This window comes from Microtus ochrogaster, linkage group LG1 (assembly GCF_000317375.1).
Source record: "Microtus ochrogaster isolate Prairie Vole_2 linkage group LG1, MicOch1.0, whole genome shotgun sequence".
NCBI classification, from domain to species: Eukaryota; Metazoa; Chordata; class Mammalia; order Rodentia; family Cricetidae; genus Microtus; species Microtus ochrogaster.
In genome coordinates this window covers 56,518,009-56,537,217 of record NC_022027.1, presented here as the reverse complement: position 1 = coordinate 56,537,217, position 19,209 = coordinate 56,518,009, and the positions used below count along the sequence as shown (strand labels likewise).

Here is a 19,209-nt window from a genome sequence, read left to right as displayed (position 1 = left end):
AAACAAAAGGGCTGGATGCCTCCTTTTTTTTTTTTTTCCTCGTGTACTTTTGGAAGAGGTTATTGAATCTGATCCAGAGAAAATAATAAACTTGGCTCGTGTAGCCTCGTTGTAAGTTCTTGCAATAAAACTCTAGCCTTGGCAGATAGAGTAATGCTTTGCTCTCGGAAAAAAGGGGGAAAAAAAGTCTGGTAGCTTAACCAGAACTCAAAATACCAATGCTGTGCACAGTTCTAGCAGGAAAGAACATTTTGGTGAGGAAGGGACCAGGTGCACCTTGGCTTCCTGGGAATTCTAAGACCGTAAGCTACTGGGCGATTGTTCCTTCAACAGACCCTTGCTAAGAGTCAAGGTCCTTGGAGCTCAGCATTCTGCGAATTCCCACAGGAAGACATCTGTCCTGTTTGGGGGTGGGGGCTGGGTTTTAATTAGAACGCAGGAGGAAAGTTAAGGGCTGTGTGGGTGGAGACACAAAACTGCTAAGTATGCTCTAATAATTGGGTTTTAGCTGGAGTTATTAGGTGAGAAATCAAATCATTAGCTTTAAAGGCCTGGCTGAGAGTCACTTTCTGGGGAGGTGGGGAAGCAAGAGGCTCTGTAACTGGAGGGCTCTTTTCTCACAGGGAGCATCGGGGAGCTTCCCATCAGCAAGCCATGTGTTCTAGAAAATTTGCTCATTTATTTATTTTGTGGTTGTTTTAATACATTTTTTAACATGCCAATCCCAGTTTCCCCCCTCCTCTCCTTCCACTCTCCCTACCTTCCCCCCCCCCCAGCCCCCATGCCCTCCACTCCACTCCTCAGAGAGGGTTAGGCTTCTCACGGGGAGTCAGCAAAGTCTGACACATGACTCTGAGGCCCTTCCCCCTATATCTAGGCTGAGTAAGGTATCCCTCCAAATAGAATGGGCTCCAAAAAGCCAGTTCAAGCATTAGGGATAAATCCTAGTCCCATTGCTAGTGTCCCCACAGACTGCCCAAACCATACAACTGCCACCCACATTCAGAGGGCCTAGCTTGGGCCTATGCAGGTTCCCCAGCTGTCAGTCTGGAATCAGTGAGCTCTCACTAGCTCGGGTCAGCTGTCTCTGTGGGTTTCCCCATCATGGTCTTGGCCCCTTTGCTCATATTATCGCTCCTCTCTCTCTCTTCGATTGTACTCAGGGAGCTCAGCCCAGGGGTCAGTTGAGGATCTCCGCTTCTGCTTCCGTCTGTTTCTGGTTGGGGGTTTTAGCTTCTCAGGTTGGGGACTGTAGGCTGTCAGCAGTGACCCTTAACCCCTACCTTGTGTCATGCACCATGCCCAGTAAAGAGATTCAGGATGGGCACACGCTTCCTCAGCCCTTGGGTGTTCTTGTTCTTTGTCAAGGGGGTGGGAAGGAGGCATGGGAGTCCTGGAAAGAGCGGGGGAGGGGGGGAGCTGGGAGAAAGCAGGTGAGGAAGGCGCAGCACAGTGGTCCGGACAGGGAAGGATGGAGGATCCGAGAGCAGGTAGTCTGTGGAGCGTTCTGCAGCTGTCATTGGTTCTTTATGGTGAACCCTGGGATGGAGGGAAGCAGAGACACCCTCTTCCCCACTGTGCTAAGATGCTCATCTGTTCTGTGTTATCACTTATGGTAGGAAGTTTTTCCAGGTGACACTATAGACTGTGGTTGAAGGAATGTGATAAATAAATAAAGCTGTAGGAAGTTTCCGTTATCTTATCCACATATAAAACCCTTGTGCTTACCCTTTAGTTCCTTTAAAACGACAATTTCACACTCGCTTATTGTGGTGCACCAAGAAATAGGTTTGGTCCCTGCTCTTTGTGTCTGGCACACATCTCCTAAAACCCTCGTGTCCCCAGAGTGATGTCACCTATGTTAATGTGATGACTGCTGACTGGGGGGGTCCTAGAGTTGGGGGCTGGTTGCCAGGGGAACCAGCTGCTCATTAGAGGCTGGAGCTTTCTCTGCACCAGCTGAGGGAGGAAATAGAACTAGACCTCTTCACCACTGGCCAGGAATTTAATTCAGTCCTGCCCATTCAAAGAGACCCTGAGTCTTGCCCCGGTACTGCGGTCAGACTCTAAGCTGGTAATGATTGGGGGAGAGCCGAAGACTGAATATGTGATAAAAGCCCTCTGACATTGGCAAATATTTGAAGGCACGTGTAACCAAGGACTGAGGACTGAATTCTCTGCCTTGGTTGGTAGGCCTGACTCAGACCAGCAAACAGAATCTTAGGGGCAGAAAGAAAAGAAGGCTGGAGAGATGGCTTTATGAAGGGCTCTATATACACAGGCACACCACATACACAGCACACACAGACACACATCACACACACACCACATCATTTCATACCACACACACACACACACGCATATACACACACACGCACACGCACACACACACAATGAGAATGTCAGTTTGAAAGGAAGAATATAACCCTATCATAGCAGCAAATGTAGGGATCTTTCAAGGGTTAGAACAGAAGCCCACAGTGTCTGGAAGTCCCAAGCCCTGTGCGCTGGTCTTGTCCTGGTGCTGAGGGACACCATCTCTCTCCAGTTCCTTTCTCTACTGTGGAATCCACGGTCATCGCTGGTCCTGACGATCATGGTGGTCACCCATGAACGATGTCTGTAGCTCCATCATGGCAGAGGGCTTCGGTAGGGCCTGTGGAACCTGCGGTTGAGGAAGAGTGCTGACTGACCGTTTGCGGAAGCAGGAAATTTCCACTGACCTGCAGTCAGGGACACCTCCCTACCCCTGGCAGCTTTGCTTTCTTCTAACTGGAATGTGCCTGAGGAGTGGCAGTAGCTGTGCTTCCAAATTCCTCAGCCCTGAGTTTATGAACCTTGGGGCTGCCTGGGAAGGAGACCACGCTGAGGCAGGGTGGATGGTGTGTGGCAGGGAAGACGGACAGACCAGCAGGAGTGACCCCTTCCTGGGCTTCACAGTCACGCAGCTCTTTGATGACTTCAGGCTACATTCCACTAGCTGCTGGCCTCTTCTACTTACGCGATTCTTCGTGCCTTCGGAATGCATCAGCAGGATGTATCTCTCCATTCACACTGAAAGGAAAAATGCTTGCTTCTCATGATGCGTTTAAAACCCAGAGTTAAATTTTATAGCTATGACACAAGAAAGGACACAGGCAACAAATATGTAGAGATCCTTGCCTTCACACCCAGACGGTGCAGGCAGTGGTCAGAGTCCATCCCACACTGCTGCGGGCTTTGTTTTTTCAGTGAAAAGCTGAATAACAATATGGAAGTGCTTTCTGGCAACAAGAAGGTTTTACTACAGGAAAGGGGGGAACCTCAGATGGTGAGAGGCAGGGCTGATGTGTGGCTGCTCCCCAGCAGAGATACCTGGAGGTGGCATGGTTAATGTGACCCAAGAAGATGGATGGCGAGCCTTGACATGAACAGACAACATCCAAACAAGACCACCGCTAAGGCTTCCACACTGCCATTGCTTAGAATCAGCGGAAGGACCCTCAGGAGTGGGTGCTGTACCTGGAGGGATGTGGTGTTGCCCAACAACTGTCATTCTTGTGACAGTTTTTACCCAACTTATTAATGACTAGTTCTGTGCCTCCTCAGCTGGAACAGACCAGAAAGGCTTCCTTAAGAACCCATCAGGGGTCCATGAGGGAGCTCAGTGGGTAAGGCGCTTGCTGCCAAGCCTGACACCTCCCAAGTTGTCCTCTGACTCAGCACATGCCCACATACATACCTGTACCTGCATACACAAAGTAAATGAATACTGAAACAAAGGAACGAAACTTGACACATGTCATAAAACACGGAACGTGGGGATTCACACTGGGAGTCAGGCAGATGTGTGAGCAGTGAGGACACTTGGTCAGTGCTCTTTCCACACAACCTTCTACAGACAACCAGTGTGTACTGTCTGCTGGGGCTCGATATTAGTGGCATTACTAATGGTCCCCAATCTAGAATAAATTCCATGCAGAGAGTTATGCCTGCTGTTTAGGAAATGACAATGCCGACTTTTTTTTTTTTTGAGTGAAAGCTCATGATTTTATTGTCTTCATAACAAGGTCAGCTTAGAACTGGATCACTTGGCCCTTTCTCTTCTTATCACCACCCAGTTCAAAATGCTTGCATCTCTTAATAGCCAGCATCCTCTTAGATCTGCTGTTGGGCTCCGCACATTCCAGTCTCAGCACAATCTTCTTTGTAGTTTTCGCCTTTTTGCGGAAAATAGGCTTAGTCTGCCCACCATAGCCACTCTGTTTCCTGTCATAACGCCGCTTTCCCTGGGCATACAAAGAATCTTTGCCCTTCTTGTACTGGAGACCTGCCGGACATTCTGCGAGAAATGTGGCAAGCACCAAAGCCGACATTTTTAAAGTTTGTCAGTATTGAGAGAGGTGCAGTGTTTCCCCTAAATGTCCAGTTCAGTCCACGGGTGAGCACCAATGAAGACCAGCGGTGCCTGGAAGGAGGGCTCTCACGGAGACGTGTGTGAAATAGCAAAGATGATTCGGACTGTTCCCAGTTCCCAGTTTCTCATCACAGGGTTCTTTCAAAGTTCGAAGGGCCGTGCTGCCTGGGCTTATCTGGGAGAAGTGGGTCTGGGGGTTACTTGAGTCTGCTCCCAGAGGCCTTGCCTCTGATACATCTGCTTGTGTAGCAGAGAGAAGAGACAAATTAGGTGTCATGGGAAAATCTGGCCAGCGCTTTCTCTAGTTCTGTTTGACTCTGGGTGACTATGCCATGTTAACTATGCCCCGTCCTGTTTGCTTCAGGTGTCGAAGGGCTCTAAAGTCCAGTTTTCATCAGGAAACTTCTCCTCAACAGCGGACACAGAAGAGAGGACTTTTCCTCAAGGAAACGAGCATCTGCTAAACTGGGCCCAGAAGGTATACGGAGCGGTGACTTCATTCACGGAACTCAAGATAGCAAGAAACATCTACATTAAAGTGGGGGAAGGTAAATCCTGCGTGGCTTCTGTTAAGGACAGATTTGTAATCATTGACTGTTGGCCTTTCTGAATCCAGGTGGTCAGGGCCAGGGATGGTAGGGTCCAGAGAGCTGGAACCAGCAGGGACCTAGGGATCTCTTAGAGAACGACTCTTCCCACATACCCCTCCTCTTTCTCCTGCAGAAACGGGGCTGGTTATAACCAGCTGAGAGATAGGTATAGTACGGTTGAGAGAAAAGCAGGTTGCTGTATAGGATGTAGAGCACCGTCAGCCCTGGCATCCAGAACAAGCAAGTGGCTAAGGTGTGGGGAAAGGCAGTGGTAACTGACACCATGAAGGATTTAGCGGAATGGGTTTGACACCCGGGGCAGCTTCTTACTTGCTGTTCTGCAGATGTTTGAAGCCATTGTCCCTTTATGGTGTTGAGACATCAGTTAAATCTCAGACACCAACAGAGGGAAAATATTATTTTTAGTACTAACACTTGTTACAAGGACACAGTTTGGAGAGAGGAACTACATATGCTTTGATAAGAGTTGGCGCAGTTTAATTTCCTTGCCTTGCAGAAAGTTATAAATATCCAACAGCTCAGTTTTGAAAGCCTATTTTTTAAGTATTTCAAAATCATTTTTAGTGGAGTATATTTGGAAGGTCCCCCTGCCCCTCCCGCGGAGTTACTGGGAAGTCACTGTCGTGGATGGGACCTTGTCCTTGGCTGGCTGGGGAGAGTGCTGTCGACAGCACCTGCCACCTCCTCCCCAGATGTCCCGCAGGGTGGGGGTGTTGAGTGCTTGATCCCCAGCTTGGGTCTGTTTTAAAGTAAAAATGAGACAAGTGCAAGAAAAGCAGGCACTGACGTTGGTGTGTAAAGGCAGGCACCGATGTTGGTGTGTAAAAGCGGGCACCGATGTTGGTGTGTAAAGGCAGGCACTGACATTGATGTGTTGGCTACAGCAAAGACCGTGTCTGGAGTTTTCCCATGTTCGGCATGGCAACCCCAAGGAGGAGATATTGTTTCTGTCACTGTATGCGGATGGGGCTTAGCGAGGGTTCAGTGAATGTGCCACATTACGAGAAAGTGGCAAAGGCCGTTCTCAACTGTAGAGCCCCTCACTCTTGAGTCTAACGCTGTCTAATGCTTGAAGGACTCTGCCCTCCCTCAAGTCTTACCCAGGCATATTCCCGAGTGAAGGTGAGAATAAAAAGTGGCTTGTAGCTCAGAGAAAGGGGTTAGATGGGAATCGGGGTTGAAAGGCCCAAGTTTGTTCCTAGATTCTCATGGTAGTCAGACCGCACTGGAATAAAGAGATTGGAAAAATAATAAGAATAAAAAACCCCAAGATCTCTGCTTGTCTGAGGCAGAATCCAGTAGAACGAAGGGTGAAGGGATAACAAGTCTTACATTGTTAGAATAAGGAGATCTGGAGTGGGAACGTGTAGAATACTGGGCCCTGTTTCCTTGACAACGTGTATAGCGCAGTAGTCACCTGGGCCAGTGTTGTAAGGAGGCAGCTTGTTTGTTTCCTGTTTTTGTGCTGGTGGAAAGTCACATTACCTGGGGGACTCCTCGCAACAAAATGTGATTGGTTCACTCAGCGTAGTTGACAGTGGCATCCGGAACTTTAGGAACAGCAACTTTGGGATAGTTAAACCTTTCCGAGTGGCTCTCCCACGGGAGGGGGGGGGGAGGGTCTTTGGCTGTTTGTCTCAGATTTCACATCATCCTTTGCTGACTCCAGAAGCCTGTGCTATGTGTCTATTATGCGCCAGCTACAAGCCTAGACACACCTGTGCAGGAAATGCGAGCCACAGTCCCAGGAGGGGCCTGGCTTCTTGAGTCTCCTGGCCCATGTACACACCTCCTGAGTCTCAATCAGATTTCAGCCCTACGGTTCCAATATCATTTTCCATCTTGTGACCTGGGGGAGGCATCCCAGGGCTGCAGCTGTGAAGTACGCATTCCTCATCCGCACATCTGGAAAACCCCTTAGCCGATGTCGCGGGGTGCTGCTCCAAGAGCTCGAATTGTGAAGCTGTGGGCTGTTTCCTTGGGCGAGTTTTGTAGAAAAAAAATGCAGGATGCATACGCCAACCCTCTCTTGCAGCAATCACACAAGCAGGGCCATATTGACGACTGTGCCCTTTGTGCCGAGGTGGTGCCGAGGATATTGCCGGGGTTAGGGCCACAGTGCCACCGTGTGAGCTGCAGACCAGCAAACAGAAGCTGTATGAGGTTGGGGAGGGGGCAGTGTCAGCGCAGCCTGAGAACCTTGAAAGCTCATCTCCTGTGCTTCGGTGCCACTGTGGATGTGAAGCCCATCATCCCATCCTTAACATTTAAAAGACACAAGGCTGAGTCATGAAAGTGCCAGGTCTGATTGGTTCCCCTCCTGATAATTTCCTGGACGCCAGCTGTCACGGCGACAGCAGCTTCTGTTTAAATATTTAAGCCGCGAGATGGAAGTCCCTTTGGGTGTCGCGCTCTGTAACTAGCATGGGTCACTGGGAAGATCTTCAGATTTTGTGACTGGCATGTCTTTTCCCGGGTCAGGTGGTGAGCAGTCCTCAGCCCAGTGGTATTTGTAAAAGCACCTTGAGAATGGGCAAGAGCCGTGCCAGGGTTAGTTGTGTAAGGCAGCCGTGTAAAAAAGAGTAAAAGTTTGTCTCTCTCTCTTCCCCATGCTTCCCACTTTTAATCTTAATTTCGGGGTAGAGAACCAATAGGCATTGGCATTGAGGCTGCAGGTATCCACGGAGAAGCCTGTAAGGTTGAAAACAGACCCAGTGTTGAGTGTCTAGGTGGGAACCTCTTGGTAGACAGATGACAGTTAGGTCTGCAGCCCAGAGGAGGAGCTGTGGTCTGGGAACAAATGAATACCACAGGAGTGGCTGGGTTCTCTGGAGGAAAGAGCTGAGCTTCTGAGTCTGGATTATTTGGTCACATGCATTTCCTGAATGTGTCATGACTTCATTTTTCCTTATGGCATGTATATCTTCTTTGATTTTTGTTTTTTGAGATAGGGTCTGTAGCCCAGGCTGGCCCCAGATTTTCTATGTAGCCAAAGATGATCTTAAATTTCTCATTTTCCTGCCTCTGCCTCCTGAGTGGCCAGATTATGGGGCTGTGCCATGACCACACCTCAGGCACGAAGTGGCGGTGGAACCTCAGGGCAAACACCTTACCACCTGAACTACGTTCCCCAGCTCAGGGCTGAGAGTCTTGGCCTTGGCTTACATTAGAATTAACTGTGGAGCCCTATGGAAAGGAAAATGTCCATGATATCCTGAGTCGGAGTCTGAGGGACAGAGTCCTAACAGGTACAATCTGGATCACAGGAAATGGGCAGGAACCTGAAAAAGAAGCCACTAGTAGCCAAAGTGCAGCACCTTTCTGCAGTAACCAAGGCACAGATGAGCCCCCGCCGCCCCTGCCGCCCTTTGGGCTTGTCCTGTCTGTCACCTCTGTCCTCCGGTCTGGTCCCATAAGCTCAGTGGTTTGACCAGGCGCCCCTTCTGTCTGCCTGCAGATCAAGTGTTTCCTCCCATGTGCACCATCGGAAAGAATTTTCTCTCGCTCAATTACCTTGCTGAGTACCTTCAACCCAAGCCTGCCGAAGGCTGCGTCCTGTCCAGTCAGCCCCAGGAGAAGGAAGTACACATCATTGAACTAATCGCCCCCAACTCAAACACACACAGGTGGGCCTGTGTGTACATGTGACCTCATGCATGTGTGGTGTTTGTGTGTGTGTGTGTGTGTGGTGTGCGAGTGTGTGTGCTTGTGTGGTGTGCATGTGTGTGTGCATGTGTGTGTGGTGTGGTGTGTGTGTGGTGTGGTGTGTGTGTGGTGTGGTGTGTGTGTGGTGTGGTATGTGCGTGTGGTGTGGTGTGTGTGTGTATGTGGTGTGGTGTGGTGTGTGTGTGTGCATGTGTGTGTGCCTGTGTGCGTGCGTGTGTAGTGTGTGTGCATGCGTGTGCGTGGTGTATGTGTGTGTGGTGTATGTGTGTGTGCATGTGTGTGGTGTGGTGTGTGCGTGTGTGTGGTGTGTGTATGCATATTTGTGGTGTGGTGTGTGTGTGCATGTGTATGAGTGGTGTGTGTGTGTGTGTGTGCGTGTGTATGTGTGGCGTGTGTGTGTATGTGTGGGGTGTGTGTGTCCATGTGTGTGTTGGTGGAGTGGGTCTTCATGGTACATACGAAGGATGGCACAATTTGCCACTTATGTTCTTATTCTGCCTTTCAGCTTCCTATGCTGGCCTGGAAGTTTGATTCTTCCTATTGAAAATAATTTGTTTTTTAAGTAGAAAAAAATTATTATTTTCCACGCTGATCTGTATTTCATACGGACCAGTGACTTGAAGTTTACAGTTGTATTGTAGAGGTATTTTTGAAATGACGTGTATAATAGAGTTTTCATTTCAATATTGACTACAGATCGGTTTGGGTAGGATTCTGTTCAGTTCCATGTACAGAACTCTGGAAAATTCAAAGGGACTGGGAGGAGCTGGAACATGCGTGCAGACCTTTGAAGTCGGGGCACCATGGTTATCATGTTTCATAAGTGAAGCCAAGACAGACTCCCCTCAAATTCAGGACGAAAGGTGTGATCATTTAGTAAATAAAAATTGTAAATAAAAATCATTCTCTTTCATGCTGAATTCTCTGACCCATAATTTTCTTTAATAACTGTATACCCATAAGTATGGGGAAGTAAATGCAACTATGATTCTTTAACCACCATTGATGCCTAAGTCAACTCTTACATAAGCCAAGAGGCCTTTTGCTTCTTATTTTATTATGAAGTTCTGAGTGTCTCCCACCTCACAGCCATCAGCCACTCTTGTCAGGATTTCAAGGGTTTCTGCATAAAGGGTCTTAGAAGTTACAGGCTAATGAAGGGCGGGTTGCAGAAGCTTGAAAACAAACAATTCTGCTTCAAAATGAAGCTCAAGATCCTTCAGATGGTGCTGCATTGAGTAACTGCCTTTCTCTCTCCCCTCTCTAGAAGGAAAAACTTGTGTGGTTAATTAGCATCAGGCCCGTGTTCCTATTGTTATGTAAACCCATTTTGTTATGTGTGCAACAGCAATGTGTTTTGCACATGTCATTTGCCTGGGACCCACGCCAGTATTTTAATCAACTGGCCAGACACTGGAAACACGGGGCTTGGGAGTGGTGGCAGAGTTCCTGGCATTCGGGTCTTGACTTCGCCTTGTTTTCCACACACAGCCCCCTCCAGGTGGATATAGTCATTGACATACAACCCGCTCGAGAGGGCCCTGAGGTGGTCAGAGACCTCATCCTCATCCTGAAGTGCAAGAAGGATGTCAACTGGGTGATCAAATCCTTTGACGTCAAGGGAAGCCTGAAAGTTATTGTAAGTTGGCAGTGCATTTCTTGGTCTTGTTAAACAGCAATGATTTAAACTGTGGTTGTGTGTGTTATTTTTGCAAGGATTCTGCCTCTTTGAACTTTCTAGATCTGTTAGCTTCTACTTTGCAAACTTTGCTTGGTTTCGCCTGATAGGACAGTCAGTGTGGTGGCTAAAACATGGCCCTAGGGAGTATAATATGTGGGTTTGAGTCTTGGTTCTTCTACTTAAAAATTACAGCCTTGGACAAGTCCTTGAAGCTTTCTGAATTCCAGTTACCTCATTAGGAAAGTTTTGAAATGAATCAGTGTGTTTTCTAGTCATAGTAAACATGAAGCAATGAACAAAAGTACATTTTTCATGTCTGAGTATTCTTTAGAGACTCAATATCATTTTACTCTGGAGTTAAGGTGCTTAGGGAGGAAGGAAGATCCATCTGATCACAGCCGTGGCATAGATTTTCCTGTTGAGATAAATATGTATTCCCAGTGCTGGAGTGTGGGAGGCAGACTCAGAATCCTCTGAGCTCATTGGCCATCTGTACAGCCTAGCTGAATGGTGAGCTCCTGTTCAGTGCGAGACCCGGTCTCAGAAACAGAGGCAGGCATAGCGTGAAGAAAACACCTGATGTTGACCTCTGGTCTCCATTCACATGTTTGCACACCACACACACACTTGTATATGTGTCACACGTGATTTTTTTCAAAAGTAACCACAGGTTTGCTCCAGTTTATCTCTGGAACACTGTTAACGTGGTAGCTAGTTTGTTGGGAAACTAAAATGTTAAAGTTTGACGGAATAAAACTCATGTCAGGGGAAAACTATTTGACTGAATATTGGAGCAAATTATATTATGTAATGGGTGTGTGTGCATGTATATGAATTTATGTATGCATGTATGTATCACACCCCTTGGCATCTTTTTGAAGAGTAAAATTTTAAGGTATTTTTAATTGACAGGCATCTTTTTCAGTGCCTTTTTCGAAACAGCTGGAGTTGATTTTAGATTTTTGATTTTTTTTAAAAGAGATTGCCTTCGGTTGTTTTGGTTCTGTGTCCACTCGCACACAGCACCTTCCATGGGATCCAGCAGTTGGCAAAGCCAACGGTTCTCTACAATCCCAGCCTCATAGGTGAACTCACCAGAGGAGCGGACAAAGCCAGTAGCACACACATCTCAATTTTAAAATAATTCTTCCTTGTTCCTAGGGGTTTTTTAAATTTTATTTTTCTTAGACTTTGAAACAGTCCAAATACCCATCAAGTGTAGTGTGACGGATGAAGCTGGTGTCGAGTGCAAACCCCAGCCGTGATTTTCCAAGGTCGTGGGTATTTTGATTGCCTTCCCCTGGCATGACATGAGGGGAGGGGTGGTGGCGACCTGGAGTGTCTGCTGCTTTTGCTGCCTGGCACATCAACTGAATGTTTTTAGCTTCAGAATAACAAAAACAGGAAAGAGAATCAAGCTTTGAAAGGCAAAAAAACCATACGGTATGTTTCAGCTCCCTGCTGGAGTGTTCATGCACGCTCTCGGCCCTGACCTGTGGCTCCTGCTGTCCCTGAATGCATGTGCCTGGACAGCAGCAGCCTGGGCTTTGCTCTGAAGGTCCCTGTCTCTCAGAGGAATCAGAAAGACTAGAAATGAGATCGGCCATCATCCCAAGCAAGATCTGTTTCTATTCCTCTCTTTGGCTGGACTCGTGTTCCAGGCCAATTTTGGATAATACATGACACCATTGCTAAACAATTAGGTAATGTTTCATCATGTTCTTTTTCTTCTCCAATTCTCCACTCAGTTTCAAGCTATTTGACTTCTAACTCCCTGTCCCAGATGTGAATCCGAACTGTGCCGTGAGGGACGGGTGCATGCGAAGACATAGATTTAAGTTGCTGCTTAGAAAAGGAGACGTAGTTTGTGGAGAACTTAATCCTTGTCTTCCCTGTACTGACAAGGTTGCTAAGTGAAATAAATAAATAAATAAATTAGAAAAGGAGACGTAGTTTGTGGAGAACTTAATCCTTGTCTTCCCTGTACTGACAAGGTTGCTAAGTGAAATAAATAAATAAATAAATAAATAAATAAATAAATAAATAAATAAATAAATAAATAAATAAATAAATAAATGATCCTGACTGGAGCATACAATGCCAGCTTCAAGGTCCGTCTCCCAGTTCATTGTAGAGAGTCTAACCAACAAGGGGTCTGTTTCTGTAACTGTGAAATGGATACAGGGTGACAGCAGTTGCCTTGAAAGCTATTGTGTGGTTCAGGTGACTTCGTTGATCCCTCAAGTGCTTAGGGCACATAGGGTCCCTCTCTCCCTTAAAACACACAGGTAGGTGGAAATTCTCAGCTATGTGTGTTACTCAGTTGCAAGCCTCAGATTCTCTTCCACTGGCAGAAGAATGGCAGAACCTTGCTCCTTGTATTAAAGGAAGAGTACCTAAGAAATATATGTACATATTAGTATGGACCCATTGTAAAAAGAACCCATCCTCTTTCTATAAGTGCTTGCTGGAAGAGTTTGTCCACAGGAAGTGAAGTGCTTCGTGAACCAAGGTGGAAACAGGAACCACAGTTCGTAGGGAGGCGAAAGAATGACCCCGTGGCGCGTGCGTGGCTGTGCTGAGTTTGTCAGAGCTACAGCAAGGGCAGCCTGCAGCCTGTGTGAGGGACAGTGGTCAAAGAGATCGGCAGAGCGATGCAAAAAGCACAGCACTAAAATGTGGTTCTGTCTTGTTCCCTGGGTGTCCTGTAGACAGGGTGCTGTGACTTCTACAGCAGGGAGAGCTCCAGAACAGGAACGATGAGGGGGGCTTCACAGCCGTTCCCTCTCATGGGTCAGAGAAATGGGTAAAGGCTCCTGGGCCAGAGTTCTGTCCCTGAGACCAGCATGGTGGAAGGAGAGGACCAGCTCCTACAAGTAGGCCTCCAAGCTCCACCCCTCCCCCCTCTCAGACACACACACACACACAGAGACTCACACACACACAGACACACACACACACGATAAAATTATAATAAATTTAAAAGTTGAAAGCTGTTTCCTCTTGTGCTCTTTGATGCAGCATCACAAATATGACTTCTTAGAAAACACATTGCTAGTTTAGAGCCTCAGTGCATGTGTGTGTGTGTGTGTGTGTGTGTGTGTGTGTGTGTGTGTGTGTGTGTATTTGGTATTCTCTCCCCACTGCTCCCCTAAAGCCCTCCTCCCTGCACCATCATTTCTAGGGCATGGGGCACAGCCACTTAGGCTCCACTTAATACTTCACAATGGAGCTGAGGAGTGTGGTAGTGGTGTTTGGGGAGACTCCCCTTGAGCCCCCATTTGACTGTATTACAGCTGGGAAAACCTGGAGAGTCCAGGAATACAAAAGTGAGGAATTTACTCAACTCTGAGAACCAATTTGCCTCCCATTATCCCGGGTCTTGCTGCTTTACTAGCGTGTAGAGTGATGTCCAATCTTTTAAGTTCCAAACCATAATTAATATGAATTACCCTGACAGCATCTAGATTTATGTGGAAAGGCATGAACAGATCACTCTGTCCTGGTACAGCAGGACAGGTGGCTGTTGAGATGATGGGATCTGGAGAGAGTATTTTCTCAGCTGTCTGACAACATGAACGTCTAGGGCAGAAGAGGCCAGGCAGAATTGTTTAGGCCAAGGTTGCGGTTCCAGCCAGTCAAAACACATGCTGCTTTGAAAGGCTGGAAGAAGCTGTGTCTCAGAAACTCCCGTTGACCAAATAGTAGGCTCTGAGAGCTGCCTGGGTCTTCCTTGATTTCTGTCCCATTTCTGTCTTTCATCTCTTTTTCATTACCACTTCCTTTTCTCACCCATCCTCCCCCTTCCCTCTCTCCCTCCCTTCCCTTTCTCTCTTCTCATTCTTCCCCTAGGATTTTCCTCTGAGTTTGAGTAAGAACTAAACTAATCTCAGTCACTAACAACCAAGCTTACAAACGGTAGCAGGATTCCGTTTCTCTCCATCTGGTTTCTTGTGTGCACACATGGAGTCGTGAGCGGCCAGCCTGGCAGGTTTCCCCTAGATAAGCTCTTTGGGTAACAGGAGACGATCTTAGGCGACAGCTAGTGAGCCCTGGAGTGTATGTGTCCTCCGACAGTCTCCCACAACCGAGGAGGCCAAGAGAATGAGAGCCTGTGCATCTTTTATGACTTTACAGTGGGAAAGAATTAATATTTGTCATGTTTGGGGCAAACAGAATGGGAAACAAATGAGGCATTTAGAAAAAATGCTGCAGATATGCAGGAGAAAATCACTGGGCACGGAAATTAAAGGGATTTTGATGCAGCGTGACAATGGCATAATCTATGCTCTGGAAGCTTCTCCGCTCAGCCAGAGCAGTTGTGCAAACTGGGCCTTGCCCTTGGGTCCCTCTGCAGTGGTCAGGTCCCTCACCCACTGACAAGATCCCTGTCACAGGCGTCAGTAGAGCACATAGACCCTGCCACGCCCTGGCTACCCAGAGGCTATCCGAATCCTTCCTTGAAAGAACACCAGCATTTTAGCAATTGTAGCTGATTATTACATAAAAGCTAACCTTTCAATATGGCTTCATGAATTTTCATGTTGTCTTTATATAGGGACCACATCAATAGATGTGTTGCCTATATAAGAATATATAGTTTATGGATTCCTCCTTTATTACTAAATAAAGTGCTAATACTTGAGCAGTTTCTTAATTAATACTCCAGACAGTAAAGTGTACAATTAACAGAATTGGCAAGTGAATAAAGCTTCAGGGTGGCTAAACCCATCATAACTTATAGATGAAATGTAAAGACTTGAGTTTTACATGTGGAAGTCAATAGCTTAGACAGCACTGGCAGAGTCACGGGATCCTACTGTCTTTCCTTTAGGTCGAGGCTGCAAGAGGCAAAACCACAGAGTGTTTGTTACAGAGTGTGCACACCTGAGTACTTTATACACAATTTTGAATAAAAATAGGAAGGGAACATTTGAAATGTGTACTTAGCACAAGCAGCCAAAATAAAGTGAGAAGGCAGCGTGGGTGGGCGTCACTTTGTGTGTGTTAATTTGTATCTCAGTGTCTTATCCAAGGAAGACAAGAGTTGCAGGGTAGGTCCTCATTATACAATCTAGGATCTGCTGATTTCAGGTAACCCCTTATTCAAAGTATCCTTTGACAATATCTCTTATTCTTTGACAACTTTATACATGATACAATGTATCTTGATCATGCCTACCCCAGCTCCCACCTTGATCCCCTGTGGACACCCACAAAATATTCCCTTCCCACGCACTTGTTTTTCCGTCTTTCATTTTTGTGACTCACCCAGCCGGGTCAGTGCTGCCTGTTGGAACACTGACCGACCGATCCTCTTGACTTTGCGTGGCTCCTAGAAAGCACTTTCAGTTTTATACTCACAAGTGAAATTTTGCTGTTCCCTTTAGGCTACCAACAGCGTTGGCTTTGGAAAAGACAGTGAAAGATCCATGACAGTGACCAAGTCGATAAAAAACGACACCCTTTCCACCCAAGAGAATCTGGTGCAGTGGGCATTGGATAATGGCTACAGCCCAGTGACGTCATACACCATGGTGCCTGTGGCGAATAGATTTCATCTCCGGCTTGAGAACAATAATGGTACGCGTGGTGTTCTGTCTCTTGGAAAGACACTCACGTCCACGTGATGGTTACTGATTTTCTGTGGTGCGGTTTGATAGTTTGACGGTGTAAAGCTTAAGCTCACGTAGTAATGGAGGCAGCCGTAGCGCATATGTTCCGTGATGGATTACATGTCAGGCATGTTTTGTTCACCAAGTCTTCTGTGATTACATTAGAATGATTAGTGACCAATCACAACTGAGAAGACCAAGGGGGCAGGACCATTGGGGAAAAGCCTGTGGTCAACGGCTGAAGTTTACGGGAGAATAGCCATGGGGACTCAGACGGGGGAGAATTTCTTCAGGGTGGGGAGTTTGGCTAGCAGAAACAGAGTCTGCAAGCCCTCTGGAGCGTCTGGAGTTTTAAAGTAGGTGTGACCTGAACCCCCTAGTTCTCTGATCTCTGGACCTGTTCCTCACCCAATGGTACCGTGTGGCACAGTACTGATGGATCAAAGCTTCCCATTCTACCTTCCCACCCAGCGTTAGTGTTTATTTACTATTCTGGGAGGTGTTACTTAATCCCCAAGCCTGAACCTCAGATTCCTTGTCAACAATCAAAATAACAAGAACAACATCTACCCTACTGAGTTGCCAAAATGTTTTGTTGATGTTTTCTGTGTGGGGTGGTAGTGTTTTTGTTTGTTTGTTTTTTATCAATGTGCGTGTTGAAAGCACTCCAAAGCTGTGACTTCCTTTGGTGCTTTGTCTATAACATCCTTTTCAAAAGGATCATGTTGAAGGAGGGGTCACGTCTCCTAATGGTTTCTGCCTATCTTACCCTGAGCCTTAAGCATCCATCAGCTGGGCTCAGATAACCATGGATGCAGAGAATCCTGGGGAAACACTAGTTTCTCTCGCAATTATTGGAAACATGGCGATGCTCCATGTGGCCTTTACGGAATTCTATCTTCCTTTCAAGGAATAAGTGTTCCAGAGTTGAGGCTCAAAAGGACCAGGGTACCTGGATATCGCCTAGATTTTTATCAGTCAAAAAGAAGGTAGCAAAATAATTCTAAAAGAGCAGTGTTAAAGAGGCAGAGGACTCACCCACTATGATAAAGAACCTGGGCTCGATCCTTGGTGCTGCAAAATAGAAAATAAAAATGCCAATGTTGTTTCAAGAGATATTTTGAGAAATGATTTTAAGACCCCTGGATTAAATGAAATATTTTAAGGACCTTTGCATAGCATGTTATTGCCCCAATTGGCACAAGGATATAGTTGGTAGGAACTTAGAAATTGTGGAGCAGAATGGCTTCGGCCGTGGTCGAGCGTTGCTGTCACACTAGAAGCTCCACACTCACTGGAGCTGCATTTTATCCAAAGCCCCAAAGTGATTTCAACGTGAAGCCCAAGTTGAGGATCATGGTTACAATCCAAACTTCTAAAGTTTAAAACTTGGGAAACTGAGTCACAGAGAAATAAGTCACATGTCCGAAGCCACTCAGCTAGTTAGAACCCTGATCAGAACTGGGGTTTCCACACTGCTTAGTCAGTTCTATACCCTGTGCTTTGACTCCAGGTTTGTTACCGGTCACCCCGTCTCTAACGATGATGCAGCCTGGCATCAGCCACTCACAATGCTTCACCTTTTGTTCCCACAGAGGAGATGAGAGACGAGGAAGTCCACACCACTCCTCCAGAGCTTTGGATCCTGCTGGGCCATGGCCACGGGCCTGCCCTGGATAACCCACCCTTCCTGGGAGGGAAGAACAAAGATGAAGGTCTCCCGTTCTCTTTCGGGAATATCCCCAAGAAAGGCTGGAAGGAGGGAGAAGATAGGATTCTCCATCCAAGGAATCCTGCCATTCCCAGCATCCCACTGTTTCGGGACCACAGAGAGCCGGAAGAAGTACAGGGGGGTGTGGCCAACGCCTTGTCGGTCAAGTGTGACAGTGAAAAGTTGACCGTAACTGTGAGCAAAGACTCCCTCAGAGACTCTCTCAAGGTCAGTGGCTCAGTGTGGTCCTCCCAAGAAACGTTCCCCCAGCCAGCTGCAATCCTGCGTCCATTATTTCCCTGAAGTTATTTCACTTTTGAACCCTACACTTGGTAGTTTTTCCCCTAGTTGGATGGGCCACTTCCCCTGCCCTCATCTGACTTCCCGTTGTTCTCAAAAGAGGAGAGGAGTTCAGATCCTCCTGTGTCAATATTTTGCTATTGGGTTCTCAGTGCCAACAAACACAATCGGGGGCTGTTGACAGGTTGGGGTGAATGGGGAGAAGGTGGGAGGGGAAGGCGCATGGTGCAGGCCGCAAGCCGCCTCTGTCTGAGGTAGGCTGAGGTAGGCACTGCTCCTTCCTGGGTTTGTCAAGCAGCTGTGAAGCCCTCCACTCTGTTGTCCATTTCAGACCGGTAACTACTCAGAGATAGAGCTCACCCTGTCAAATCATTCATGCAAAGCCAAAATGAACAGCACCCACTTTGTTTTGGAGTCCCCCCTGAATGGCTGTGGCACTGGACACTGGCGGTCAGCCCCTGACGGTGTGGTCTACTATAACTCAGTGAGTAGTGGTGGCTGGTTATCGCTCAGTGTTAGTCTCCCCATGTCTCGGAAGACGACGGGGATGGAGATAAGGCCAGAAGTCAGATCTCAGCAAAATGGGATGGACTTTGACCCCGAACTCTTGTTTTGGTTTATCAGTGAGCCTGTGGGATTTGAAGGTTCTGTTTTCTCAGCTGGAGCTGTGGTAATCACATATTTCCTCCTTCCATCTGAATGGTCAACCAGGAAGGAGATAGTGCCTGTGCCATCCTGCTCCGGTCACACCGGAGGGTCAAATAGGTTGGTCTTGATGGGAGTAAAATCCCAAAGCCCTAGGTTATATGTGCATCTCCAGACAGCTGACTCCTTCCCTCATGAGTTTAAAATCAGAAAAAAAATCTTGGTAAAATTATCAAGTCTCTCCACCTCTAAGAAAGACCCTAAATTTAAGAAATTTTATTTTTGAAGTTAACTGAGAAAAGGCTGCACAAGTGCCCTCCTCCCCTCTACAAAGATCATCCACTGCCGTCCATATGATAGTGAGGTACTTGACTTGGACATTTTAAACTGATTTCCAAATTAGCACTGGGAAGAAACGGTGATCTACTGAGTCTAAGGTCTCAACTGCTTCTAAAGAATAAGGATATCCTGGTCCCAGAAGTCACCTCTTTCTTGTATGCTTTTGTTTTCTTGACTGTTAAGAGCAAGGCGTGAATTCTCCAGCTGCTTGCCTCAGACACCTCCAAGCTCTCTTGCCTGCCTCT

General features: G+C 47.1%; 1 protein-coding gene across 1 annotated transcript in view; it reads left to right on the top strand.

The window, feature by feature from the left end:
• Tgfbr3 (transforming growth factor beta receptor 3) overlaps positions 1-19,209 on the top strand; it is a 199,622-nt gene that overhangs the window by 116,824 nt on the left and 63,589 nt on the right. Inside the window, exons 5-10 of the mRNA XM_013350914.2 lie at positions 4,761-4,944; positions 8,465-8,633; positions 10,165-10,312; positions 15,745-15,937; positions 17,565-17,908; positions 18,312-18,464. Of these exons, the coding sequence (XP_013206368.1) occupies positions 4,761-4,944; positions 8,465-8,633; positions 10,165-10,312; positions 15,745-15,937; positions 17,565-17,908; positions 18,312-18,464 (1,191 nt within the window). The remainder of the gene's footprint in view (positions 1-4,760; positions 4,945-8,464; positions 8,634-10,164; positions 10,313-15,744; positions 15,938-17,564; positions 17,909-18,311; positions 18,465-19,209) is intronic.